The sequence below is a fragment of the Onychostruthus taczanowskii genome, unplaced genomic scaffold (genome assembly GCF_017590055.1).
Source record: "Onychostruthus taczanowskii isolate IOZ18803 unplaced genomic scaffold, ASM1759005v1 scaffold7, whole genome shotgun sequence".
NCBI classification, from domain to species: Eukaryota; Metazoa; Chordata; class Aves; order Passeriformes; family Passeridae; genus Onychostruthus; species Onychostruthus taczanowskii.
In genome coordinates, this window is record NW_024504786.1 from 8,598,951 (window position 1) to 8,611,042 (window position 12,092).

At 49.5% G+C, this 12,092-nt stretch overlaps 1 protein-coding gene across 2 annotated transcripts; it reads left to right on the forward strand.

Moving 5' to 3' along the window:
* Nucleotides 1-5,531: 5,531 nt before the first annotated feature.
* TMEM53 (transmembrane protein 53) lies at nt 5,532-9,684 on the forward strand. Of its 2 annotated transcripts, none has more exons than XM_041421762.1 (3): nt 5,532-5,632; nt 6,052-6,164; nt 7,921-9,684. In XM_041421762.1, exons 1-3 carry the CDS (start codon nt 5,575-5,577, stop codon nt 8,581-8,583), a joined length of 834 nt encoding a protein of 277 aa, XP_041277696.1. In that variant the 5' UTR covers nt 5,532-5,574; the 3' UTR covers nt 8,584-9,684. The 2 variants fall into 2 exon arrangements, with proteins under 2 accessions (XP_041277696.1, XP_041277697.1); XM_041421763.1 differs by having other exon boundaries at nt 5,537-5,640.
* The last annotated feature ends 2,408 nt before the right edge of the window (nt 9,685-12,092 follow it).

Consider the following 12,092-nt stretch of genomic DNA (forward strand, 5'->3'; position numbering starts at 1 on the left):
CCCCGCAGCGGTCAGAGCTCAGCCTGGCACCGAACCACCGGTACCGGGGAGCGGCGGCCCGAAATTTACCGTGTCTGCAGCACCTCCGCGCGGTGCACCCTGGGTATGCAAATTATCCTGAATACTAATAAGGCGCCCAGCCCCGCCCAGCCCCGTATCGGTCGCAGCCAGGCGGGATCGGGGCCCCAGGGACGCTCGGCGGAGATCGCCTGTGCCTGCCCTTCTCCCCCGGAACACTTGCCCAGCTACCCCACACCGCCCAGCGTGGGTAGACAGATCTTACCTTTGTCCTGGACCTCCAGGTGTGCCGAGCAGAGCACGCCCAGCACGGGCTCCATGAACAGACAGGGCACTTCTCCCGTCACATCCTGGGGGAAAAGGGCAGCGTGACAGGGACGGTCTTCACACAGTTCTCCAGACTGTTCTCTTCCAGGCAGTAGGGCTACCCAGTGCAGCCAGAATGCCAAGGAGACAGGCACAGCTCCTGCCTGAGCAGGGATGGACAGAGCTGGTGACACTGCCCGTTGTCCCCAGCATGGCCCACTGCTCACCTGCATGACCCTGAGTGTCTGCAGAGCCCCGTGCTGGGCTTGGGGGGAGGAACACAACAGCACAGCTTCCAGCCTTGGGAATCTTGGCTCTTGTACTTGGGAGCTGCGGGGCCAATTGCTGTGGCCCAAAGAGTCCAGCAGAACCTGTGCATCTTTTTGACCTTCTGCTGAGTTGGAGGCGTTTAAGAACTTGGTCTGGGCTTGCACCCTTGTGCAGAGAAAGAGATGCCAACTTGTGTGCCTGGATCAGCCTGGATCAGCCGTCTCAGCTGTTTCACTGTCACTCTGAGAAAACCCAGTACTGCATCCCACTTGAAGTGTGCTCAAACAGCCGGGACAAACTTTCTCCATCCTTGTCAGGAGCCACAGCTAAAATATAGTTAGCTAAATTCTCAGGTGGAGTAAGTGGCCAAGGAAGGCTCTTCTGCAGCCATTTACAGAAACAGAGTCTGGCACTGGCATACCAACAGACTTGCTAGAGATCCCACTACTGAGCCTGCTTTGTCTCTCTTGGAGGAAGCTGTGACAGCATGTATCACCCCATGCCCTCTAAGAATGTTCTCTGAACTACAGAACAAACAGGTTTTGGCTTCCACTATCCAGAAGGAAAAACAGGAAAAAAAATTGTAATCCTTTTAAAAGATGCAAGCTACAAAACTCTCCTACCCCAGAGAGGAACTCTTGGGAAAGTTTGCAGTAGGTGAAAGCTGCAGGTAAGGATGGAAACTGTTCTGTGGTTTTAACAGGAGGAATTGCAACCAGCAAGGCAGCAAAATTGCACCAAATTGACTGTGAAGAAACTGAGCTTGTTAAAAAATGAAAGGGATTAAATCCAACTGTTCAACAATAGCTGAGACTTTGAACTCCTTCCAGCCAGAGCAGCACTGCTGGATCTGCCATCAGCAGGCAGAGGGAAGGGAATGGCTCAGTGCAGCAAGCAGCCCCAGGGGCCGGAGGTCAGGAAGAACATCCTTGTCTGAATCAGGACAAAGCACAAATGGACATGCTGCGTACCACAGCTTTCACAAAGGAGCTCCTTATACTCCCTGCCAGTGTCTCCAGTGAGCAACAGCAGCTTTATAAACCCTCTTTTGTCCTCTTCTTTCAGGTGGTTCAGCCTCAGTATTTCCAGGGGAATCAAGACACCTCCGTTCTCCAGAAATTCAGTAAGGTATCTGTGGCTGCAAGGCTTCCAGAATAAGGGGAACAAGGCCAGAAATGTCACTTGCCTTGGAGCCCATCTTCCTCTGCCAGCATGACATGTCCTGGGAGCCATCACCCCCACCTCACTGCAGTGGGTAGAGGTCTGAACTAGATACTGTCTCTGCAGAAGAGCATGGACCGTCCTCTTATAGGCAGGCAGAGGCATTTCTCATCCAAATGTGAGAAAAACACTGATTCTAGGTTCCTGAGAAATGAGTTACATGGCTTTCCCTTCAGTTCCATCTTTTGATAACCAGGTTGTTTTTTAGGCCTGCAGAATGTGGCTGGATGTGGATGTCTCTGTACAAAAGCTTATTCTTTAAACAAACTTTCAGTGGAGACCTTGCCATCCTCTCCATCTCACTACACACAGCACCTCCAGCTGTCCAAGGAAACAGATGCAGCATCCTGAGCCACACTGTTGGTGAGCCAGAAACAATCTGGCTCTCTGGGAACTCCAGCTCCAGCTCTGGTCCTGCCTTGTTTTAATGAAGCCGTTCAGGATGCAACAGTTGTTTGAGCAACTTTGTGGGCACTATCCCATTCCTGCAAGAAAGCCATGATAGCTAATGGCTTCCTGCTCTTTGACAGATGTCATGATCTCTTCTGCCTAGAGAAAAATGAGAAAGAAGTTTAAAAAGGTCTGTGAAGAATGACTGTACAAATGAATTATCACTAGAATCACATTTTAAATCTCTGTCAAATAGTATTAAAGCAATTAATAACCATTTAATCTCATTTTCTCTTATTTCATAGATAGGAAAACTAGCAAAAGGAAAGTTCCTGATATGTCTGAAGCTGCACAATGAATCTGTGACAGACTTGAGATTATTTTCCTGGGCAGGTGGTTTCACCACAGGAGCTCTTTTCTCTGCTCTGCTAATAAAGTCATTTTGATGTTATCCATTACCCCAGCCCTGTTTCTCACTAGCCTCATGATATGAACACTGCGTCTCATATCTGACCTGCCAGGGAATAAATAGAGTGAAATGAGAGCAGAAATAGGTATGGATTTATGGGGAGTGACAGGGTCAAGGGGGCTGTAAATGCCTGTTAGCACAGCAGCACAGCCCTCACTGACGTGCTGGAACGACAGCCAGCTGGACATCCACCCCAGGAACGTGTGCCTGGCCTTGGCAGTGGGAAGCTGCTTTGGCACCTTTACCACGACAGGCATTTGCCTCCTTTTTTCCCTATCTAATTTTCCTGGCATGTTTTTAAACAATCTAAGAAAAGCTGAAATGAAAAGAGTTATAAGCAAGAAGACAGAAATTCCAGAAATATCCCTTGTCTGCAATGCCTTCTATTTCTTCACACAGGTGTTAAATAAAGAAATCTACATTTTTCCAAGTGTCTTTGGCACACTTTTGGCTCAGTATGATATCCCCTAGTGCAGCTTGACAAATGTGAAGGTGCACTTAGTAAGGGAGCTGGAATGTCAGGGCCTAAGCCTTCCATTTGTGTGGCAATCCCACAGCTGTGCCTGCTGTTGGCTGGAGGACACTGGCCAGTCTCAAGGAGCCTTGCAGTTAAACACCAGGATCTGTGCCCACACACAGATGCAGGAAGAGGGATAAGGTCACAAACAGTGGCATTAACACAGGTGACTTGTCCTCCACCAAGCTGTATCAACGTGCCTAAGGATAAGAAAGGAATTCACACCTTGTCTAATGCACTTCTTGGACTTCCTACCTAACAAAAGCACCATTTTAGGTTTTATTTAAGTGTTGTTTATTGAGAAAAAGAGTTAAAATAACATAAATCTTTCTGTTTCAGAATAAGAAGTTTCTTTCAATGTAATACAAATCATCAAGATTACCAATTTCCTATTTACAAAGTTCTTAAGCCCTTTCTCCTAGTATCTGGAGAAAAATTTCAAATCAGGTTCAAAATATCCCCAAGATACCTGATCAAAAGTTCTACTCCTGTTATCTGAACCAGACTGAAAACAACCACTAAGACTTGAACATGTATCTCAGTGCCTGAAAACAAACAAGTAAAGTCTTCAAAAAGCTGGCTCAGAAACAGAGCTTGAGAATTGGGATGAGATGAAATTTCATTTGGGAATTAACGGTCTGTGTTCTGTAAGGCATCTGTGTCCTTGGCAGGGCATTTTCAGGACCTCCTTTGCAGGGAAGCAGGTTTAAAATAAATCCATTTTCCCAAAATAGTTGTGATTGAAAATGTTATTAGCCATAACAAATGTTAGTGCTGACAGGAGAATGGCCTGTTAGGGGCCTCTGCTGAAACAGTCAAGTGAAAGTCATATTTCACATTATTGCAAGCATTTTCCTGTGATTTACAGAATATTTGTGAAACATTACTTGCAAGGCATATGATTGATATTGAGAGAACAGCTCGTGTGTAGGGGGAATCTGTATTTCACAGAGACTGTTTGCATGAAATTTACAGTCCCATAAAGTGCTCCTCTGTCCTCAACAGAGATCTAGTTAAAAGAACTTTACAGTCTGAAACATCCCAAAATTGATTGTAAATTAACGTTTCTGTATTTATGTTTAAGATGCTGGTGGTGTAATGCTGCAGTAAGCCCCCCCACTACTCAGAAATACTAGCACCAGCCTCTGGACGTGAGGATTTTAGTGATACAAAGGCCTTGCCTGTGAATCAATGGAAAAAAAAAAAAAAGAATTTTGAAACAATGATGACATGGCTTCAGAGGCTGCAGTGGTGTCTGTCTCTGGCTGCTGTAATAACAGCATTTGCTGACATAGGAGTCTTTAAGCCAACATTGCAAAGTATGAAAATGTATGTTAATAGTTTTATTATGACCGTTTTCCACATGGGAACATACAGACACAGGGAGAATAAATGACTTGCCTGAATAATGTGTCAGTGCTAGCATCAACATGTAACTCCTGGTTGTTGGCTTCAAACTCTGCTGTCAACAGTGCTGGGCTGCCACCCAGCCCACTGGACCTAATAATCAAAACAAGGCTGGGTCAGGGCAGGGCTTTATTCCTGCCAAAAAACCCCCAGTGATTTAGGAACTGTCTCTGGCAATTCAGCAGTTCTTTACATCCAGAGTACTGCTTAATCATCAGGTTGAGATCAAAAGGCACATGGGGCTGCTTCAGCCTCACACCGAGTGTGAGGTGCCAGGGAATGTTGGCCTTGGACTCACGGAAGGACAGAGTGGCAGTGATTTGGTGTCACCTTTGCATCTCACAACATCAAGGTTGCGCCCAGCCCCGGACAGAACTTAGGGCCTGTTTCCCTGGCAGGTTTCCCCCTTTCCTGGCACGCCTCAGGTCCTCCCGTGCACCTTCCTCAGTGCGCCCCAACATCCCCAGCCCCTCAGCCCACCGTCCTCTCTCTGACCCTCCTGTCTGCCTGCGGCCCCACGGCCAGTCCAGCCAGGCCCTGCACCGCCCCTGCCCTCTGATCCCCTGCAACATCAGCATTCCCTGTCGCAGGCCACCATCCCACAGCCCCTCCTGACCCAAGAGCCCTCTCACCCCTCATTCCCGCCGTATCCCTGTCTGCAACCCCGCTCCAGGCCCTTCCCTTCCCTTCATCCCGGCCCCGCGCCCCTGCCCCGAGGGGGCGGTCACCCCGCACAATGACTGACGCGCGGCTGAACCAATCGCTGCCAGACTTTCTCCCCCTGCCCAATGGGTGGCCAGCGGGCGGGGCGTTGGGCCGCTGCTAAGGGCGCGTTGCTAAGGAAGTGGGAGGCGGGCAGGGGGCGGAGCGAACGGTGAGGCGGGGTGGGCGCTTTCCCTTCCCATTGGCTGCAGGGAGGGAGGTGGGCGGAGCTTCCGGGGGGGCGGAAGCGGCGGCCGGTGCGCGGAGCGCGGCCATGGGCACCCGCGGGCTGAGGGGGGCCGTGGTGGAGCTGGAGCCGGGACAGGCCCGCGGTGCGGAGGCGAGCGGGACCGGGGACACCAGGACAGCGGGGACAGGGGGGCCTCTGCGGGCGGGGAAGGGGCGAGCGCGCTGGGTGTGGGAGGAGGAGCCGTGCGGCAGTGGTGCTGCAGCAGGTGTCTGGCAGTCCCTGGAGGACGGGGCAGGACGCTTCCCTGCTCCCCCTGGCAGTGGCAGCAGCTGCTGCTGTCTCGCCGGGAGGAGCGGTCTGGCCCCCCGCAGGGGTCTGTTCGGCTGCAGGGGCCGAAGCTGCGCCGTGAAACGGCGTGAGGCAATACTCGTAACTGACCGCGCAGTCAGGCTTACACTTGCTTCACTCTTGCCTTTACACTTCAGTAGCAGGCCCGCTGCTGCACGCTCTGACGGGAGGGCAGGCGGGAGGCGGCTCTGTGACACTCGCGCTCTGTTGCAGGAGGCAGCGCAGACAGGGGGCCTGCCGAGGGCCGGCCTGTGGTGATCCTCCTGGGCTGGGCCGGCTGCCAGGACAAATACCTGGCCAAATACAGCGCAATCTACAGCCAGAAGGTGAGTGGCCTGTCTGTGTCTTCATGACACTGTCGTACTGTGAAACGGCCTCATTTTTGCATGTTGGTAAAGCCCCTCTGCAGCCTCTCGGTCTCGCTCCTGGGGAGCGAGTGAGAGCTCTCCTGTCATTGAAAGCTCCTTGTCCCTCACAGCCCGGGCCGTGTTATCTAACAGCTGCTGATGTCACCTTTGTGTGTGCAGCTAAGACAGAAATGCTGCCTTGGAGAAGCTTTCAGCTGCTGTGTGACTCGCTGAAGTATCTTAAGGCTTTTAAAGTTGTGGGATTATTCAGGAATGACGTGAACCGTGTTAGTTTTCCAAACAAGTAAACATGCAGGGAAGGATTCTGTGTTTACTGCTTGCTGTTAGGCCACAGCACAGACGTGGTGAGGCTGGGGTGGGAACTGACAGAACACATTGGCATCTGTCATGCCTTTGGCTCTTCCTTCCTGTGAAAATGATTCATCTAAATGTTGCAAGCCAAATTAATTTTATCCTGTCTGTGAAACAGGCATCCTGTGATAGTCATAGCTGCTCACTAGGAATTCCTTGTGTTTTAACTAGAGATATCTGTCCTACTGCCAGTTCCCTAAGTTATGATATTTTTCTTTCTAATACTGTATTTTACTGGAATGACCCCAGCTTCTAGCATGGGGACCCAGTGAATCATTAGATTTTATTTTTTCTTGGTCAGCATACAGGGAATCTTGCATAGTTCCAACTATAGGTGGTAAAGTTTGTACATTAACAAGTATATTGTTAATGTGTAATCCAGGGCAGGAGTCATTAATTGGCTTGATCTAGTGAAGAATTAGTGGTTAAGTGGCTTTAAGATGCTGCTGAGAGGATGAGGAGCACGTTACAGGGCAGCGTGACAGCTTCTTGGAAATGCTTTTCTCTCTGAAAGATCATAGAAATGGGAAAGGAGAGGATGGGCTTTCTTAGCTCACTAAGAGGAAGTGGCTGTAACCATGGCAAGATTGTAGAGAAGGCTTTGATTTGAGAACTTGGTATCCTCTTCTTAGTCATTCACTGTTTAGGGAGGCTTTGCTTTGTGCTTGTCAGTGAGCTCAGGTGATAGAAAAGGTCTAAAGCATTTATAAATGTAGTTCCATCTGCTCTGTTTTGAAACTCCTCCAAGATCCTGTTTCCAAGTCTGTACCTAAATGTAAGGAACTTAAGTGTGAAGGCAGCTGCTCAGGAGTTCTGAGTCCTTGAGCCAGAGCTCTTTCTTTGCACAGCTGGAGTGTTTTGGGAAGGTCTACAAAAATCATGTTGATGGTGAGTCTTAGAGACAGCTGCAAACACGTGCACCCAAGGAGAGGAGGAGTTCCTCTTTCTTCTTACATTTGCTTCAGTGTGATGAGCTGAATGTGAACCAGAGCAGGCTCGTCTTACCAAAATGGCTGATGCTGAAGGTCTGTGAATCAGGGAGATGGTTTCCTTCTCCTGAGTGAGGATTAACACCCATAAAAATGGGTGGCAGTGTCCCCAGGGGCTGTGCCAGTTAGCACAAGATTTGAAAGGATCTCAGACATTGCAGAGGCCTTTTCATAATACTCTGTGCTATGATGATTAATGTAATCTATATTCATGTCAGTGCCTTGCTGCTGACACTAAAGACTTCCTTCTGGCCCTGTGGTTTCTGTTGGAAACCTGTCCCAAATTTTCATGTTCTTTGTACTGCTGCTTGCCTACTCTCTGTAATTTGCAGCACAGCTGAAATGAGTGTGGGGTCTCTTTCTGTTGTTCTTAGGGGTGCACGGTCATCCGTTACACAGCTCCATGGAGGATGATATTCTTCTCCGAGTCCTTTGGCATCAGATCCCTGCAGACCCCAGCCAGGCAACTCCTGGAGCTGCTCTTTGACTACAGTGTTGAGAGCAGACCGGTTCTTTTCCACGTTTTCAGCAACGGTGGTGTCATGCTGTACCGTTACATCATCGAGGCGCTGCACACCCACACGCCGTTTCAGAGCCTCAGAGTAGCCGGCACCATTTTCGACAGCGCCCCTGGCAGAAGAAACTTGCGAGGAGCCCTTCGTGCCCTGGCTACCGTCCTGGTCTCCATGAACGTGCTGCTCAAGTATTTCCTGCTGTTCACTTTTGCCAGCACGGCCGTGGTGCTGCGGATCCTGCTGTACCCCCTGACCCGCTTCGTCCACGAGAGCCACTACGACGCCCTGCTGAAGGCGCCCTCGCGCTGGCCCGAGCTCTACCTCTACTCCCAGGCTGATCTCATCATCAAGGCCAGCGAGGTTCAGCTCATGGCCAGTGCCCGGCAGCAGCTCGGTGTTCCCGTCAAAGCTGTGGACTTCTCAGATTCGCCTCACGTCAGCCACATGCGGGTGTACCCCACCCATTACCGCAGCCTCTGCACGACCTTCCTGTCTGACTGTGTCGGGGCCTCCCCTCCTTAGTGCTCTAATGGCCTCCAGTGTTTGCCTCTCCTTGCTCAGCTCCTGTGGGAAATGTCACCTCCTTTGCTTTTGTGTCTTTGAAGTGAGGAAAGTTAAGGCTTCTTCTTTGGTTTGTTTTTTTTTTCCCTACCATCTACAAGTCTGAAAGCCTCCAGCCCGGCCTTTGGACCAGCCACGTTAGAGCAGAAAGTAGATATGGATTAATTTAAAGTCCTGAAGGTGAAATCCTGTCATGGTTCATGTTGATGTGCTCTGCCAAGGTGTCACAGATCAGAATCTTACACTGAGTATTATGTCTGTCCTCCTGTCTTTTCTTGTTCTCTGCTCTCCATGTTGTCTCCTTGTCCCTGATGTCCAATGTCTATGTTCTGTTGCTTGAATTTATTTTACAATACAGCTCTTCCATGTCTTTGTTGTTTTGTAGTTTTTTTTTTCTCTCTGCCATTTCTTTTATCTTGCGATGAGCAAACAGAGCCAAGTTTGCAGGACTCTTTGCTTTTCTCAGTGCATCCCAGCTCTTGTTGTACTCTCCTTGCTGGAGACCAGGCCCTGAAACCAAGTGTAAGACCAGGCAAAGGTGTGTGTAGGGCAGTATGACCAGACTGTCATCCATGGTTCCATTAAACAGCCCAGATCAAACAGTCAAAGCTCTCTGATCCTTGGTGGGAGCTCAGATGTTTGTGATAACTTTTGTGTTCTTCAACCCAGAGGCTTAAGCTAACATTTTTGAATGTGTTTAGTGTTTTGTTTCTCTTCCTTCCAGTCTTTTGTGTGTTCTACTGAGTAGTTTTGCTTTCTTGGAGAGCTACTTAGTTGTTAATTGTATGTCTTGAAGCAGCCTATATTTTGCATCTGGATATTCAGGGAAATTTTTGGATTACAGCTGTGCCAGACCGCAGAAATAGAAAGGTGGAATTGCAGAAGAAAATGAACTGTCTCTTGGAGCTATGCTTTATACTGGACATCTGTTAAATCATCTCCAGCCTACAAATGACCATGAAATATGATGTTCTTGTCCATAATATTCTCTTCAGATGATCAGTCTTTGCAGTCCATGCAATGTGTACAAGAAATGAATTCCTTCCACCTAGTGAAAAAGTATCTCATTGCACTGTACTTCATGTTTGTGTTTAGGTTTTATTGTTTATTTGGGGGAGAAGTGGGGATAAAGGCAGAGGAGAGCCTGCTGATATGTTTATGCTATGTCACAGTACAGCAAGCTAATTAATAACATGGTGAACAAGTTTAGCCAACTTTAAATTGCCAGGAAGAAGCTCTGGAGGGCTGTGACATGGGCCTGCTTGAACAAGGAACTGCTCTAAAGAGGTAGGCACTTAAAAAGCAGGAGGAGTTTTGCAAAAGGTTCTGCCAATGGGTGGCTGTGCTGCTCCTGCCCACCCTTGGAGTGCTGTCATCCACAATTACAAAACTCCTGCTGTTCTGGATTGAAATGTAGAGGGGGAAGTCCTTGGGAAGCAGTAAAATAATTTGGAAGCTTAACACAAGAACTGTAACACCTCACAGAAGTGAAAGCACAGGGTGAGTGGCAGTGGTGACCATACAGCTGGTTTGTAGCAGACTGTTGTGACAATGCTCATTTAGAGCAGAATAATCCCCTGATGGGCATGGTTTTAGAGGGAGGGTTGGACTGTATATGGGATAAGTGAGAATTAACTGAAAAGGGCCTGATGACCTGGTTTGGTTTTTATTTTTTAAAAGTGAAAACTGTCTCCAGGCACAGGAACTTGTTGCTCGGGACCCAATCTTCTGTAGGTGTGATCCCAGTTCCAGCTCCCACTGTGACAATGGGGTGTGAGGGCTGCTCTGTGCTAAGAGCCTTCAGCCATCCCCTTTTCATGGAGAAATTCTTGTTTCTAGGGTTTGGACCTGTCAAATCCAGGCATGGTCCCCTATCTCCAGAAAGCCCATCAGAGATCTCCCAGCTTTTTAAAGCAGGCCCCTGGTTTGTGCTGTCACTGCTGTAACTCCTGAGCTGTGATGTGTTCATCTGCCTTTTCAGAGATCTGGGCTGGGGCTTCTCAGCATCCAGCCTGTTTGTGGCACTGTGAACACTCTTGGAGAACAGAGGTGATAAAATTATTTAACCAGCACTTGCCCTCATGCTGGTTTCTACAGGTTCAGTATTTACAGATCAGTTAAACACTCCATAATAGATGCCTCTGAATTAATACAGTTGTTCCTGGGAATCTGCTGTTCCTGTTTATTGCTGTGGGTGTTGAACTTCTCCTGTTTAAGGACTCGGGCTGTTACAGAACATGGCTGGCAGGAGCTGGAGCTAAATCCTCTGCCCCTGCCTGACAGGATGGTGAGGCTTCCTCTGGGAAAAGCCTCACATGTCAGCTGCACCTTCCTTCCTCACTTTCACCTCTCCACCACGGCGTTACCACTTCCCCAGCTCAGCCCTGCTTCCCCACTTCCCAGGGCAGCAGGCAGGGAGCGGGTGGTGCCTGCTGGAGCTTGCACTCAGAGGTGTCCTGAACTTTGCCAAGAGGAATGTGCTCACAGGCATTTCCTGTGCAAAAGTGACTTGAAATTCAGGTGCTCTCTGAGAGCAGGATGATCTCGGGCAAGCCAGTGATTTACAGCACCAGTCTTCTGAGTGGGTTTTGTTTTCTGAGTCCCAGCAAGTTTTAATTCTGACTGTGAGTGCTGTGTGATACGCTGGCCTCTGCTTTCCTGTACTGCGTGTGCCCCCGCCTTCCTGCCCTCCGTATTCCTGTGGCTTATTTGAAACAGAAGGTTAATAACTTGGAGCCTGAAGGCACATGGCTGAGAACTGATCCAAGCACTACTGGATTTACAAAAACCCAGCCTCAGACCCTTAATCCTTGCTAAACTGTCACGGTTTGGCGCAGCCGGTGTTCCTAAAGAGCTTCAGCCTGAACACTGAAAGCCCAAAGGTTGTGATATCTTGGCAAATCCAGGTAAATCTCTGAGATGAGCTACGGGGAGGAGGGGCACTGCAGATCTGTTCATTGGGAGGAAAAAATGCAGCATCCCTGGGCTTGGCTCGAGGGTAGGGAGTGGGATGTGGCCCAGAGCTTGTTTTCCTGCAGTCCAGCCCTCATGTGCAGACTGTGGCACAGTGTGGGTGGAACACCAACAGTGGTGGGAGAGGAGGATGCTCACAGCTGGCTACCACAGTTGTGGTAAAGCAAAATTAACTTTCCCTCAGTAACAAAATCTATTTGAGTGTTTCCTGTGAGGGAACTGACTCCTGGCTTGCTCCCCCGTGCTGCCTTCTCTCCCCAGGCAGTGGTGATGTTACAGGGCGGTTTTGAAAAACAAAAAAAGCCACTTAGTGGTCAGGGTGGTCCGTGTGGCTGGGCTGAGCGCTCAGCTGCTCCTGACAGGGCTGAGAGCGTGTCTGTGCAGCCAGAGCTCCCTGTGGCACTGGGGGAGGCTGTGGTGGGGAACTGGGCAAGCCAGGGGCAGGATCCAGCCAGCCAGGGCTCAGGTTTGGAGCTGGGGGAACATCTTGCAGCGTG

What these genes read in the sequence shown, in the direction of transcription:
- TMEM53 (XM_041421762.1), top strand. Translation starts at nt 5,575, where the DNA reads ATGGGCACCCGCGGGCTGAGGGGGGCCGTGGTGGAGCTGGAGCCGGGA. An exon ending in GGAGCCGGGACAGGCCCGCG is followed by an intron (nt 5,633 to 6,051) that starts GTGCGGAGGCGA and finishes GCTCTGTTGCAG; the next exon opens with GAGGCAGCGCAGACAGGGGG. An exon ending in GCGCAATCTACAGCCAGAAG is followed by an intron (nt 6,165 to 7,920) that starts GTGAGTGGCCTG and finishes TGTTGTTCTTAG; the next exon opens with GGGTGCACGGTCATCCGTTA.